This window comes from Filicampus tigris, chromosome 1, assembly GCF_054856515.1.
Source record: "Filicampus tigris isolate MCC_2025a chromosome 1, RoL_Ftig_1.0, whole genome shotgun sequence".
In the NCBI taxonomy this organism is placed as follows: Eukaryota; Metazoa; Chordata; class Actinopteri; order Syngnathiformes; family Syngnathidae; genus Filicampus; species Filicampus tigris.
In genome coordinates this window covers 24,504,437-24,521,030 of record NC_141217.1, presented here as the reverse complement: position 1 = coordinate 24,521,030, position 16,594 = coordinate 24,504,437, and the positions used below count along the sequence as shown (strand labels likewise).

The window sequence follows — 16,594 nt, the reverse complement described above, 5'->3', positions numbered from 1 at the left end:
GCATGTGACCTTATTGGGTGAAGGCATTTTGAGCATGTGCATATTTGCCGCTCACTATTTCCATTTCCATGGCCTCACCCAGTCGATGGAAAACTGCAGAAGAAGGTTAAGCACTTACTAAATGTGTGTCACTAAATGACAGGCAGGAGAGGTTTTCTATTCGAGAAGGTTTGGAGCTCATGTCGCAGATTGTGTACATGAAATAAGCACATAAATGGGACTAAACCCTACCGAAGGGGACAAGGTCAGCCACGATCAGTTGTGAGACGCAGGTTGATCAATGATTTGGATTTTTCGCCCCCCCATACGGAATAAAGGAAATTGATCCATTCCAGGGCCAACCTGCCGCCGTTAGAATACCTTTAATAACTGTATGGGCAACCTTTGAATATGCTTTACTGTTATTCAGGTGTAAAGAAGTTGGCCTTTGTTTTAAAATCGTCAAATGTGCACTCACACATGACTTTGGAGATTTCAAGCCAGTTTCAAAAACAGAAGGTTGCCTTATTATTTTCCGACTTGACTTGGCTATAATTTAGTGGCCAGAGGCCACTTTGCATTGCCATCCCTATAATAATGCTCTGATAAAAGCCCACCAGATGGTTTACTAAACATAGCTCCCAAAATGAGCTGGCAGCCTGTGTCAAGGTGTCCTTTGTTTTGTGTGATATTCTTGTTATCCAGCTTCAGCTCACCTCTACTCTGCTCAAAATAAAAAAAAATATGGGTGATAGATGAAATGTTTCCTCTTAATTACTCATCAGGTTTCTGTAGTTGATTTTTGAAGTTTGCAGGACCCCCAATTCATTAAAAATACCGCTCTTTAGTTTTCTAGCACAGAAAACGAATCATTCCAAATCGCCGACCTTTGTAATAGTGCTGCACACTTCTGTATTGTATGTTGCCATGGTAACAGAATGGTGGCATACCAGCTGGTTTTTACCTTTCTATTTAGTGGATGTGTCACTTTTATCAGCCCGCTTAACTATTTTGTCGTTGGGTAAACTGATAAGCATTCAAACATGAATGATGTTTCACCTTTTAAAAATGACGGCAAGACGAATGACGGAAGTGAGTTTTCATCCGTCAGTGTAATCGTCATTATGCGCGTCCGTCACTGGCGAATGCCCGTTTTTTTTGGGGGGGGGGGGGGGGGCACACTGACGGACTAACTGACAGACTTAAATGACGGACTGACGAACTGACGACTATAATTCAGTTCGTCTCAAATAATGATGGGCTGACGAATGACAGACGGGAACCCTTGGCCATCACAACATGCAGTTTGTCTTGTAAAAGCTGCCAAATCTTCCATGCAGTAAAATTCTCTGAAGTCTTTTCGCTCTACTCTGTTTTTTTTTTTTTATTTATTTTGTTCTTCCTGTGGCGTGATGTGTAATTCCCACCTCGGATGATAGCGGAGACCCCACTGAGGATGCAGCTGCTGCAACCTTCTCTTTTTGCTCGGCAGTCACACACATTAAAATACATCTGGACTATCCCTCTTCAGCGCCAAGAGGACTTGTTTCACTGCATGTTCTGTTTTTAGCCCCTGTGATAAGAAAGCTTGTTTTAAAATACAGCTGCACAATGTTTTAACATCCTAACACCGCTAGTTGAGACAATACACGGATACACAATCGAATGCATTTGGCCTTCATCCTTCCCTCAAACAACTCCCTTTCTTTCAAATAGTTTTCGGTATGCTTTACTCTTTCCTTGATCCGCAAACAAAACTTGTCGGTACAAAGTCATCTTAAATGACGTTTGAATGTTTCTTGAGTCCTTCTTGCAGAGCTGGATCATTAATGTGTGGTTGTCGTCATCTTTAAGCTGTCAACTCTATGAAGCCTCTCACCTGTATGTGTCTCGTTTGTAGAGTACGCAGAAAGCATCGGGGATGGCAAGAGTGATGAGTTCAAAGAAGCAGAACGCAAGAGGATCATGGACCTTTTAGAAAACTTTTAATGTAGTTTTTCTTTCATTGGCATGAAAAACACACGCACACGCACACGCCCACACCCAATCTGGTTGTATTTGGGTCAGTCGTGGTTTTGACAGACGGTATCTAATTTTCTGTAACATAATGCTTTTGACATTGTTTCCGTTTACGTTGAAAGCATTGTTACAGTCAAAAACCGTCTATCTTTTGGGATTGGCAAGTGTACATTTTTTTTTTCCATAGTCAGCCAGGCCAAATTGTGCATAACAATTAGCGACTAAGCAAATTTAACAACTCATTTTTATTTATGGCAATCAAATCTACTGTGAGTCATAGAGTAAACAGTATCACTCAATACCCTTGTGTTATTTTGACATGTAGTGCAATTTCCACGGAACTGAAATTATAATTATGTTGCGTAATTATCTTAATTTAGACAATGTCAAGCAACACAGTTAAAGTCTGTGTGAAAATGTGTCTGAAAATACACCAAAATCTTCAAGCTTAGTGTATGTAGATCTCTTAGTTTATGGCGTGGCTCCATTTTTTTTTTAAACAAACTTTTGTTTTGGATTTAAGTTGGAAATATTTTGTAATAAAACATTTGGTAATAAAATCCTGATGGCATTTGCTTTATTTGAAGAATGCTGCATTGAGTCTGAGTTTGTGAAAGAATTTTTATTAACCCTTGTATGGTGTTTGGGTCTATGAGACCCGCGTTCAATTTTGATGAAAACAAAAATGACACGAGGCATATCTGAGACTGAGATTATCCTCATTGTGATAACACAGTTATGGGATTTTCTTTTTTTTTACTTAACTTTATTTTTAAAAATGGATGGAGTAGCACAGTAATTCAAAAATGTGATCAAACAAAGGTAAAGGGCAAATATTAACAAGGTTTGCTGTTCATATGACGTGCAATTGGGATGTAGTAAACATCTGTTGAGTGTTTTAACAAGAAAATGATTGGTGTTGTTTTGCAAACCCAAAACACTAGCCGGTTAGGGTTAGTCTTGAGAAATGTCGTAATACGAAGGACGGACCAGCAACATTTTGTAAAATGCCCACCCTTGGAAGTCGAGGTTCTATGCAACCACACTAATCTAGTAAACCCGGTATTAAGTTTGCGTTTGTGGACTGTGAATTAAGCAGCAAAATCATTTGAAACTTGCAGGATAGTGGCCATCGAGGACTGGGGTTTCACACATGTACTTTAAATTGTCCATTGTTGTGAATGGTGGAAAAAAAACAATTATTTGGATGGGTGGCTGTCAGTGAAATCTCGCTTCCATGCAAGAGATGACAAAAATACTTGATCAGACTTCGGGGATGTGAAGTGTTTAGTCACAGAATTTAAACTATCTGCTATCCTTGCACATGCACTTAAAAAAAAGAAAACACCTAACAGTAAAACATGAGTTGAGCAAAAGGACCCGATTTGCATATTGTATTGGCAGAGGAGGCCATTGTGCATCTCTTTTCAGTGATTACGACGGCATCGTGTTCAACAGCAATTTCACAGCTGAGGGGAGGGCGAATAATTGTCTTTCCAAATGGCAGAATGAAAACACAGTGCAATGCCGAGACACTGTTGCATGGCCTCTTTTCTTTTTAGCGAGACTCCGAGAGCAAAAGGTCCTGTAGAGTCACAAGATAGGAATCAAAACGAGGACCTCAACACCACCAATCCTGAAACCAAACTATTGGTGCAAGTTATTTAATGTAAATGTATTGTTGTTATCTTAAACTAGAAATTGCAATTCCCTCCAAAACAAAGGGAAAGCTGAGTTGCTATCGCCGAGCCAAACAGAACAAAGAAAGTGAAAAGAGGATTAAAACCTTCGTTACACACTAAAAAATGCTTAGTTGTTTTCCTAACCCACTCGCCCAGTAGCTGTGGATTTTGTGCAGGTTGGCTTACTACCAAAATTAATTATTGTGACCCAGCAGATTGATCTAAAAATCGGATTTGAGGTGACTGAAGCTGGTTACCATTTAAAGTTGAAGTAAATTTACTGTAATATTCTGTGAAAATGTTGGTGGCAGCAGGATGGCTCAGTAATTAACACTGCTGGTTCAAATCCTCTACCCAAAGTGCTGGCTAGAAATTACACAGCATTGGAATTGGTCTCTTTTGGACCCAGCACTGTGTGAGCTATTTCACCCAATTTGGGTCACATTTGACCCAGCAGTTTTAAGAGTGTAATTTGGCAAACATCAAATATGCTCTAGCCGTGAGTTGCTTTTCTCAATGAAATACTCCACCAAATTGTTCACATGCCGTTTATCGCATATAATACTGTATCATGCTGTTGCTGGATGTTAAGCCCTCATTTTTTTCTTCTTGTGGCGCATTTGTCATTTGGCTCAATGAGGTATACATGTACAGACACATCACAACCCCCCTCTCAGGCTAGATGTGCATACAAGATCAATTAAGTGTATACAAAGAGCAAAGCCCCGCGACCCATGTGAGGATAAGTGGATTGGATAATGAATGAATGAAAAAAGAACAAAGCACAGTTCCATCAAGTCCAATAGGTAGTGTGCCTCCACAGTTGAATAGGCTGTTTCAGCACCATGGACAGCAACGCGGAAAAGCGGCTCTAAGGATTTTTCTCCCCCTTAACATTGACATATTTTTTAGCGTTTTTGTGTAGGCTCTTTTCCGAACATTCACAATAGTGTACTTGAAGTCCAATTGGCGATTCACCATGCATTAGTGTAAGTGCTCTTTCAGTATTTGCACACTTTTGATGTACATTTACATTAGTGAGCATTTTTCTCAATCAATCAAAACTTCAGCCGCCGTTGATTTCACCACACCTTTATGTATATCTTTTGACTGTGAAGTCATCCGCAGGGGTTGAAAAAAGTAAGAAGGGGAAAGTACAAATTTGCATATTTACGCAGTCAAAGTTAAGTCGTAAAGCAATGGCAATAGAAAATTAGAAACGGATCACTGAAGGAAAGCATAACAAACCGGCACATCACGGCGGTTGAGTCACTCAACTTGAGTGGTCAGCACATCTGCCTCACACTTCTAAAGCCAGAACCAAGATACAGTGGTGCCTTGCAATACAGGTGACCCAAATTACGATTTTCTTTTGAGAAATTTTCATGTTTCTTGCTCAGAAACCAAAAATTGCAAATTGTCTTCACTTTTAATAATGAGATAGGCATAGGTAAGGATTTTTGGGTAAAATCTCCCCTTTTAAAATCCATGAAAAACTAGTAGACAGAACAATTCTTTACTGTCTTCCAATTTAAAAAAATAGTTATCATACATTTGTTGTGTATATAAGGTGATCATATAGGTTCACATAGGTTCAGTCATAATGGCCTAATGGCCTTCCAAGGGAACCCATACCACGATGTGGCTTGTGACAAAAAACGTGTTTGACACCCCTGCAAACGGTGGAGCAGCACATGTAATCAAAAAATATAGTATTACTTACAGGTGAATTTTATTTATCCTCTGCGAAGAATGATTACTGTTACTGCTGAGAAGTTGTAACTTGTGACGTCTGCTCTGTCTCTATGTATTCACCTTATATATATTATACTGCCCCCAGGTGGCCAAGGCACACACACCAGATGGAGCAGCATAATGACCACTGAACTGAAGCAAAAAGGGTGACGCAAACGGTTAAAATTTTTTTTTTACATTTTATGAAATTATGTAATTACTGTACGTTTTGAAAATATACAGTAAGATATACATTACACAAATGCGTTGTTGTTTTTTGGCAAGGCTTTAACGTATTAATGGCATTACCATTACTATTCATTTCAATGACGAAAGATTATTTGAGATACGAGTGTTTGGACTTGAGTTACCAGTGTAGTCACGGAATGAAATTAACTCTTATTTCAAGACACCACAAGAAAGTAAGGAAAAAGAAGGACAAGAGGTTTAGGTCCGAAGGGAAGAAAGGAATCAAGGAAAGGAAAAAGAAGCACAAAATTAGAATAGAAAAAGTCAAAATAGTCTATATACTGTATGTCTTATAATAAATCATCCATATATACATTACTTTGTGACTTTTTTTTTAACTTAGGCAAAAAGAATACTTTTGATTGGGGTGAAATACGAATTTAAGGTGAACAAAATCCAAAGTATTGCCTTCTTCAGTGAACAAATCCACTTTAGTATTTCCTTATTTCCCACCAGTAAAGGTAAGTGATTAATTCTCCCACTACTAATGAATGCTGACGCTCCCCCTCACTAAGCCCCAGCACTCAGTGACATCTCCTTCCGCAGCAAATAGCGCCGAGCGCGGGGCAGGCGGAGACCAGTCAGTTAGTCATTCCCGCCCGGGTGAGCTGCCTGACATTTGAGGAGACTTCGTTCGTGCATTTCGCCCACGTTCACTTTCACGCCACGACGAGCCCCCTCCCCTCCCTCCCCGTGGATTTAACGCATCAGGAGGTGGAGAGAAGAACACTGGGCGAACCTCCGCCCTATGAGAGCCGGAGAACAAGACACAGACACGAGAAGAAGCGCGATGGGAGCCTTCGGGGTGCTGTTGGGGACTTTACACTACGTGGGACTGTGCGTGTCCACCAGGCACACTGGACACGGACACACGGAGAACCACATCAGCGGACACGGTAGGCGTGCGAACACACCCGAACCGCCGTAGCGTGCCAAAGCCAAGCTTGCTCGGGGGAAGCCGTTCACTCCCACGCGTTAAACACACAACAGGGTAGTGATGGGTCAACTAAGAGGCTTTCTTTTTTTTTTTGTCCTAAAAAAAATAGATCCGTAAATAAAAAAAAGAGTTCATCGACACAACATTAAGTAGATCACACAAGCTTTAAGCTCTGACTTCCAATACAAATGCTGTATCTTAAAAAGTCTGCCTCTACAAAGAAGGCTCAGTTTTGATGGACCGTGTCAGAGAAGTATCCATTGAACAACATGCGTATTCTCAACTGATTCTGTGAGCAGCCTGGCATTATTATATAGGTTCTGCAACAAGACATTAAACATTCATGCTGCAGTGAAAAATGTGCACTTGGAAAAATAACAATTAGGTGTATATCACAGAAGAGAACTTGTTTGTACGATTCATTGCCTGTTAAAATAATGTCCTGAGTCATATTTTAACCAAAATCTTTTTTTTTTTTTTTTGCCTTAAACATTTCCTCAGGATGCTGGCCACCTCTGTCCTTAGTTAAACAGTTCGTTCCATTTTGCCCCTCAAATAAAAATTATTAATGTAATTCATCACAATTTGGTTCAGTTTTTTGTGTTTTGTGAAAACAAATGAAACAATGACATAGGCCCTTATGTTCAGAGGGTGACAATATTTAATATTTATATTTTCCCGCAAATACTGGCGGCCAGTTCAGGGTGTACAAGCCTCTTGCACAAAGTCAGCTGGGATAGGCTCCAGCTCACACTAGTGCGGATGAGTGGCATAGAAAATATATTTTATTACTCTGTTATTTGAAAATGTATTATTACACCAGTAAATCAGTTTATTATGATCCTTTACTTCCAGCAGATTATCCATTCTAGAGAGTGATGACATAATCGGAACCTTCATTTTTCAAGAAATAATACACAAATCTTAATGCCCAAATTCATGCATTTGAATTATGCAGGAGGTGGTTCCTGCGAAGCGAATTTCACTTACACTCATACTTGTGTAGAAAAATACACACGTAAGAGAGTCTGCTGCATCGATGCCTTGCTCAAGCACCTCATTAGCGATCATGACGCAATCAGCCATCGCTACATTTATTAGTCCAACCTGCGTATTGCTGCGTTGGTTGGTAAATGTTTAGTCTGCAGGTGTTTCTTCTTGTGTTTGACATCCAGAGTCGGTCTCGAACATTCAACTTTCAAGCCCCTTGTCCGGACAGATGAAATATCATGTAGCGTTTGTTGCTAATCAAATTTGTATTGATCATTCTTGTTCACCTCCCTTGATCATTATCTTTGTGATAAAAGGCTTTTTGCTCATGTATTGGGTCTCATTAGAACAGGGAAAGGTCATTTGCATTCTGAAAAGGTTATGTCTGGATGTCAGAATTTGGATGAATTTTGTTGCATTTTAGTGATCAAACAGACTTCTGTGTGTGAGATGTCTGCTGAGGCACTGCTGGTCTTCAATGACTGACAGCAGTTTTTGTTCTGTCCGAGCACGGCGGCCGTCCTCCTTTTTGTCAGGCACAGCTGACACAAGATGGAAGTTAGTATTCACTGTCAGTCGAGCTCTGCCTGAACATCCTCCCATCTGATTCTGAGCTCCTTCTTTCCTTTCTCCGGTGCTTACACATCCTAGCAACCACAGATCAAGAGTCAAAAATGTCCCTTTGCATGTTTAAGAAGTTAACAGTCAGATGACAAAAACAACTGCAATCAAAATCTATGCCAGGGTGGTCCGCCAACTGCTGGTGATTGGTCTTAGCCAGAATCGAGTTGAAAAATCATTTGAGTGTGTATATTTGAATTTGACGTTCACCGTTGACACAAACTATGAGTTAATTAGGATTCCACATTTGTATCTCAATGTGGGCATTTTTGGCTTGGTGTTGAGTTTGCAGGTTCTACTGTATATGTGTCTGCATGGGTTCTGTTGAGACGTTTCTTGAGTGCCTGGTAACTCGAAATCAGGGGTGTCGAACTCCGGTCCTCGAGGGCCGCTGTCCTGCCTGTTTCCCATCTCTGCCTGCTGCAACACACCTGTTTCAAATGATCAGCTCATCAGCAAGTTCTGCAGGAGCATGATCCTGATCCCGATCGTTTGAATCAGGTGTGTTGGACGAGGAAACCTCTAAGACATGCAGGGGGGCGGCCCCCGAGGACTGGAGTTTGACACCCCTGCTGTCTAAATTGTATTTATGGGGCCATTTCAGTCTCGGGTTATTTTTTCTACTCATTTGTAGATCTGATTTGCCACAAAACAGGGTTGAACGGTCCTAAACATGTCCATTTCGCTTGTTTTACTTATAATGCATGACATGGCAGGAAATATTATTCCACTTCAATCCTGTATGTGGCAGTAATGCGCATCAAAATATGAGTGTGCGGAAGTTCACAAGGGAGAGACATTCACCGGGAACTGATAGGGTTGGGAATTGACAAACATTTTTTTTTGCGAGTTGTGTCCCATTTATTCTCCACAACAAACTGACTCTTTACGCAGAAAGCAGGAAGTGACTCTCTTTCAACCCTTTGAACCCAGAAAAACATGAACTCCCTCCCTTCCCTTAAACATCCAGGTTCATAGTGAATGTCTCTCCCTTGTGGGTCACAGGTGCAAACTGCCATACAACAGTAAGCGCCATCTGGTGGGTTATGACCCCGCTGGGCCCCGATTCAAGCAGGCTGTGACTGTGAAAAGTGAAAATAAATTCCTTACACCTTCAACTTTCTAGATTTTCACCAAAATGTAATTGTCTACAATGGCTTTAAAGCAGGAAATGTAAGTTCAGGGAACCCCCATTTAACACGGGGGTTAAGTTCCACACCATCCATGATAGCTGAAAATCTGTGATACAGAGGCACCATATAAAAACGTTTAAAAAATAATTTTACCCCTTCCACGTCTTTTAAAACCATTTCAAACGATTTGTTTTTTAAAACAACACACTGTAGAAAAGTATCTAGTGCGATTTTGAATTGTGGCCATGTAATCCACCTTAGTAAATTCAGCTTCTCTTGAACGGTCAGGGTCTTCCTCCGGCTCACTGCCAAGAAGCCTTAAAAGATGCAGAACGCGTGGAGGCCACCGGAATAGTGAAAAGAAAAATGTAAAGTGTTTTACTAGTCGAGAGTGCTTATAATAAAAGTTTAAGTGTTCTACGCACGATTGCATGATGTTACCAACTCAGAGCCAAAGATGAAAACCGTGCAAGACTGCAGGAGAAAATGTGTGTGAAAAAACACACCCCATGATATAGCGGGGCCATGGATGGTGAACTGCAAAATAGATGGGCTTCACTGTATTCAAACAAAAAAAACGTGAAATAAGAAAAATAATTGTCTATATATACGCGAAATATGAATCTTTTTCTTTTAAATACAGGAAGTCCTCAATTAACGAACGAGTGCCGTTCCGACACTGGCAACCCAATGATGAATTCCATCTGTGCCAGGTTCATGCCCGATCTGGCAAAGGTCCGAATGCCTTTGCTATGTACCTTTTAGTTCAAGAGTAGACGGAAAATGGCAACATTAGCCTTCCGACCGATTAAAGGGGAAGAGGAGTAAACGTACAGCACATTTCAGATGTGGGTGACCTTGTTGAAGGATGTTTTCACCTGTAGCTTGGCCCACAAATCTGATTCTGATCCAAATGACGGTTGTTTTCTCAGGTATTTGGATTTTTAATGTAGATTTTTTTCGTTTTGAGTTAAGAGTGAGCCCAATCACTCTGTGTGCTTTCAAGCACTTTGTTTGTGTTTAGGTTCAAAATATCTATTGTATCCACCATTGGCAGTGACTAATATCTCAGGGGGCGCCGCTGCATCCATAACATAAAGAAAACCGGCTTTCAAAGTGAATAATGGCCTTGTTGGTGGAGCTATTTCGGCACAGTGCGGGAAACGGATGCGCGAGGATGCATTTTATTTTAGTTTTGTCCTGTTGGTGTAGTAAAAAAAGAGTAGGAGTTGGGTAGCTATACGAGGGTATAATGAAAAGGCTGTTCAAAGTCTATCTCCGTATTCAAGCTCTCGGTCTGTCATTCCTAATTGAACTAAGGTGGCAATTAATTGACTCATCGCACAGTTTGGTGCATAAATGCACGACATTGAATTTTTAGTCTAAAGGGATGAGGTGATAGTTGTAAATTATTGTAGGGAGGAATGGATGGATCAGGGCTCACCTACCTTTTTGAAACTGAGGGCTACTTTGCTTTGAAGGGCTACAAGCAGTTTGATAAACACTTGTGAAATACTTAGTTGGCTCAAATGTCCTCAAATTATTTGTCATTGTTAATTACTGATGTTCATTGTTAATCTTGACTTTCATCTATGTGAAGACTTAATGATTTCTCACAATTACTATCGACACTGATTTTAAATGGTGGGAAACAGATAAGTATCTATATGCTGCACTTCATTTATAAATCTTTGCAAGTGTTTGCATTTTCAAATAATCACTTCTGCAAAATTCCTAGGAAATCATAATGTCCCACCACTGGTGAGATTTTTTTTTGGAACAGCCCCACAGGCTACTCATGAGGTCTGTGGAGGTGACCAGCCCGCATGCTTCTTCGCCTGGTGTTGCGAATTTGCCGGAGGAGTCAAATGAGTTTATATTTCCAACTTTAGTGGCAAACTGTGTGCATTGCTCACGCAATGTGTCTCGTGTTGGAGTTTATATAGTGGAGCAAGCGAGACAAGTTGATGGCACTACTCTCTCTTCTACCAGTCTGTCACATGACCACCTTCTTCTCTACCCTCATCCTCCTCTGCTTGTTAAGGTTGCTCCTTCTTATTTGATAAGAAATAAGAAAACAAAAAGCCCCATAAACCAAAGAAAGAGTTCATCTTTTGATGCTTGCTGAACTCAGGTCATATGATACTGTTCTTACTCTTACTTACTTTTTGCTACGACTTACATCATGTATTACAGAAATTCAAACTGACTTTAGAGGCAGATTTTACTATCTTTTCCCACACATTGGCATTTGACCAGTCAGGGTAAAAGTGAAGAAGAAGGTGAAATAAATGGAGAAATAAATGGAAGCAAAGGAAAGCAAAACATTTGGTGTGAAGACGTGTTGTGATTGCGACGACGTCCCTGCCTTAATCTGCCCCAGGGCCGTTCCAGCCGCTGATACTTTTCAATTACCGTCTCATTAGGGTATGCTTATCCAGCCATCCCATTATTCCAGCCAATCAATTGTCTTAATTAATGAGTGAAAGCTAAATGAGCCGTAAGGAATCTAAAACTCCTCGTGGGAAACCAAGTGAGATGGCCCACCAAAAGGTCTCATTTTATTTTATAATGACATTTGAAAAGCGGTTTTCTGTCGTGTTTGTCGGCAGTGGGGAGGTGGCCGAGAAGTGGGGGACATCCAGGATTGGTCACCACGCAGTCAATCACAGGGTAAATACAGGCAGACGAGCATCCACACTCACATTCACACCAATGGGAAATTCTCGGCCTTATTTTTGTGCTCAGGGTAAGTTTACATGTAGTACAAAAAGCATAGTCTAATTGTCTGCGTGGGTGGAGTTTAATTACTTTTGTTTTTTTCATAGACGGGCACAGGTAAAAAGTGGCGTTTGCGCCGTTGTAGGAGTGAACACAGCCAGCTCACTTCCTGGCCATTAAAAGCAGCTCTACTCACCTCGATCTAATCCACCAAAATGGTATTACACCACCTGCGCACACAACTTATACCTGCTTATAGCTAGACTCATTCTAATCTCCTTTCTGTTACCAAATTTTCAGCTGTGCCTCATGGGGCGTGTCATAAAAAAAAAAAAACGCTCTCGGTCCGCCGGAACCACCAGTGTGGTGCAATGCCAATGTCTGCCAAATTTCCAAACAAGGTAAACTAGACTTGTTTCAACACTAAAATGAGGATGCGCCAATTTTTACATTGTGCGCGCGTGCACCTTTCTATGAAAATAGGGCGCATTCAAGCACCAGTCGAGCATGCACACTTTGCATAGAAGGGCCTATGTGTCACATCTTGAGCCAATGGCATGATTGCCCAAGTCGTTTTATAAGTAATAACAAATACTAATGTGCTTGCTTAAAATATTTTCTTCTTGTTTTTCAGAAACTTTCAAATATGACTCACTATGCTATGAGCCCAAAGTGGTTTTAATCGTTACATTAAATGGAACCTAGTTGTCATCGAACAGCAATTACCCTCGTTCAGTTGAATTGCAAGACTTTCCATTTTCAAACAGTCGTGTTTTCATATTTAAACAAAACTGGGCCATCCAACCACTTAGAAGCCCAGAAAACGACAGCATATCGCTCATGTCTGATGTGCATTTTAAATCGTCTTTTTCTCTTCCAATCACGGTATTATAAATCAAACAGACGACCCAAATAATTAGCAATTTATTATAAAGTTTCATAACATAAATGAAATGTAGCTATCATTGCCTGACTTCAGTGAAGGCCATGCAGGCTCAGTTCTTACTCGGGGACTGTGCGAATGTGAGTGTGAATTATCGGTCTCTATATGTGCCTTGTGATTGACTGGCGACCAGTCCGTATTGCCTTTCGCCCGGATGTCAGCTGGGATAGGCTACGGCTTCCCGCAACCCTGACCAGGTTAAGTGCTATAGAAAATGTGTAGATGCATCGTACATTATACTGTCTACATATAGCGTGATATGTACTGTACGTAAGAAAGCCTAAAGAAGGTGTTTAGTTGAGGGCTGGCCTTTTTTAAAAATATTCTTCTGATTACTTTTAGTACAAATTAGTACATTCCTTGTAACGTCTCTGAAGAACTGCTGCTGGTTAATCTTCCACCTTCCTAAAAAGGCATGTCTGAGAGATGAAGGTAAACTAGCAGCAGAATTACGAGCATTCTGTTCAACGGTTTAACATTTAACAACGGCCGACGCGATGCTGGCAAACATTCAGCAGCAGCTTGTCGGATTCACTTGTGTGCGCGTGTGCGTATCCACGCGTATCTTGTGTAGGCTCGGCATCGCCCCCTCCCCGCTCCCTCTTCCTTTCCGCAGGGGCGTAAAGTAGTGCAGGTTTGTGCTGGAGCATCACCAAGTCGTTAAAGCGACAAGCATACGCTCCACTAGATCCATTAATACGGGCACACATCCCAGTAGCACTGAATAAACATTACACAGTGTTGGATTTTTCATTCACAATTACGTGAGCAACTGTTTTCTTACATCTAACTCCTCCCCTGGAACACAGTCAGACTACATCAAAGACAATCGGAACAGTCAAATAAGATCTATGCGCCTGGCCTAAACTATTCCGTCATTTTTTACTTATATTTGAGTCTAAACTTACTGTCACATGGAACAATCTTCCTTAATTTCCCTTTGTATGTCCATTCGCTGCGATTGGTTGGCGACCGGTCTCAAGTGTACACTACCTCTCATCCCAGAGTCAGCTGGGATAAACTCCAGGTCACCGGCAACCGTAATAAAATGAGACGGTGATGGACGGACAGCGTATAGCCATTCATTCATCTATTAGGGACAAATGAACAGTGTAATCCACTGTGGAGACGTGGCACCACGTGGAAAAAAACAACAAAGTGTCATATTGTGAGAATAAAGTCAAAGAATTACAATTGTTACATTGTTATTAGAATAAAAAATATCAAAATATGGGTGGAGTTTTCTTAGTTTTGGTATTTTCCGTAGACGCGTGCAGGTAAAAATGGACGTTTGCGCCGTTGTGGGAGTGAACACAGTCGGCTCACTTCCTGGCCAATGAAAGCGGCTCCACTCATTCCCTTTAAATTGAGCGCAAGAGAGGCGCGCAGTTTACATGGCGGAAGCATAAAAGGGCTCACTGGAGTCCATGATGAAAATAGACGCACACCAAGTGTATATATAAGGAACTTCAAGATGATCTCCACTTGCGGGTCCTGTTAAATTGGCCGCTGTGAAGTGACCGCCTCCTCCCCCGCAGCAAGGGGGTTGATTTGAAAAAATATATTAAAGCTGATAATAATAATTATGCGTTTAATGAATTGATTACTACTATGATTCCGAGATATTAGCTGGTCTAAGGTCTAGTCTACTTTTTGTCATGAAATTGTCAGGTGCGCAGGGGGTGTGTAATAGAAAATGAACTCGGTCTGCCAGAACGCCCAGCACGGTGCAACATGGTCTGCCAAATCCCCAATTATGGTAAACGTGACTTGCCCTGGCACCAAAATCAAGATGCGCCACTTTTTACATCGATCGCACCTGTCTATGAAAATAGAGAGCCGGATGTCACAAGAGCAAACCATTGCCTAGATTAGGTGCACTACTACAGTGATTGGTAGCCCAACTGATGATTCCTCGTCACACTGTTTGCACCAGTTATGTTGGTAGCCTTCATGACTTTTAACAATGCAAACACTAACAATGGCGTCTCAAACGGAAGTGTCCACCGTGAAGGAACCGGGTCCTTCTTGATCCACCCAACCCTTGACCAAACATGGCAGCAGTACACGGGCTCTCGTCATGGCCCCGCTCTCAGCGCCCTCCATCATTAAAGCCCGCCCACTCGCTCACTATCCTTATGTTGGGCGTAATAAAGCCTGGGAGGCTCTCCTCGCTTCCCCTTCAATCAGAATGCTCCCTTTTCAAACCAGCACAAACAAGCTGGAAGCTCCGCTTGCAGTCAAGGACTCTTCCTCTGTCTTCTTCTTCAGAGGGCCTTATGCTGCAAATGTCCTTCACTCCTGTACGCGTGCGGGTGTGTGTCTGTGTGTGTGCGCGCGTGGGAGAGAGAGAGTGTGTGGGGTGATGTAGTTTAGGCGAGAAATGATTGCAGGCGGCTTGAAGATTGGTTATCCAAAGCTGTACTTGCTTTGAGGCATCCCTTCAAGACTGAAAATCATCTCTGTGTCTTGAAGCTCTGTGGACTGTGCGTATGAGTGTCTGTGTGAGATATGATGAAGCAACGCTTTAAGATTTTGTTTGGTTTGCAAATGCCTTTGAATGGGGGTGTCTTATGTACTGTAAATAGAGAGGGTAGTACAGTGCAACATTCACAGTTGTGCTTAGTACACTGGCCTTTCGGTTCAGATGAAATAGGCTTCATTTTCATGTAATTACATCATCCATCCATTAGAAAACCCTTAAAAAAAAAAAAAAGATTTTGGCCGTGTTTTAAGACAGCGATCGCTTGATTGTTGGGAGTCATAACCGGCTGTATGTGTTGTGTTTTACAACAGTATTTTTTTGATTAGTGCACATTCCGTTGCCAATAAGCACGGAACGGGTACTTATAGCGCACGTGCGTCAGAGAATGGGGGCGATCAGGGATTTTAATAAAAGTTGAATGTACTATCACCTTAATTGTCTTTATTTTTAATTTGCACACAGCTTAAGACTTCAAGACGGAAGATAATGATGGTTATGCCATAAGAGCAGCAAAAATGCCACGATTTACATATGATCCGATTAGTCAACTAATCGTGAATACCATGGATGCCTATAGTCGACTAGCAAAATATTTGTTTGTAGCAGCACTGGTGCCATCGTCAATATCATTTAATTAGAAAACATGTGAAATTGCATATCACAACAAACACGCAATGTTGACTTGGGATGGGCACAATAATCGATTCATTGAATGCTGTTGATTGTTGACGCAAACCAAATGAGGAATACATTACTTGACCACAACCAGCAGGGTGCTGATGATTCAATCACAACTTGTGTCCATTATGGAAATCCACGTTATGACAATTCCCCTGGACAGCCTTATTCTGGCATTACAACAGGAGTTCAGAACATTCAGAGTGTCTTCCATTGTATTGAATATTTACACTGTATATACATTTTTTAATTATTGACTCCGTATTGCTTTCCCCATCATACATCAAGGAAATTTAGACAAATGCCTCACGCTAGTGTTGACTTTACATTGACGAGAATATGGATTGTGCGTATGTGCGCGTGTGTGTGTGTGTGTGTGTCTTCCAGGAAATGGACGAAGGAAGCGTCCTTCCCTCTGTTACA

The 16,594-nt window shown here is 41.3% G+C and overlaps 2 protein-coding genes across 2 annotated transcripts in view; both read left to right on the top strand.

Annotated features, from left to right (window-relative positions):
- Positions 1 to 2,592, top strand: part of ctnnbl1 (catenin, beta like 1) — a 37,120-nt gene extending 34,528 nt beyond the window's left edge. The window contains exon 16 of the mRNA XM_086028630.1: positions 1,880 to 2,592. Coding sequence (XP_085884756.1) covers positions 1,880 to 1,968 — 89 coding nt within the window. The 3' untranslated portion in view covers positions 1,969 to 2,592. The remainder of the gene's footprint in view (positions 1 to 1,879) is intronic.
- A 3,629-nt stretch (positions 2,593 to 6,221) lies between these two features.
- The window catches only part of vstm2la (V-set and transmembrane domain containing 2 like a), a 41,095-nt gene continuing 30,722 nt past the window's right edge, over positions 6,222 to 16,594 (top strand). The window contains exon 1 of the mRNA XM_086028619.1: positions 6,222 to 6,559. Coding sequence (XP_085884745.1) covers positions 6,412 to 6,559 — 148 coding nt within the window. The 5' untranslated portion in view covers positions 6,222 to 6,411. The remainder of the gene's footprint in view (positions 6,560 to 16,594) is intronic.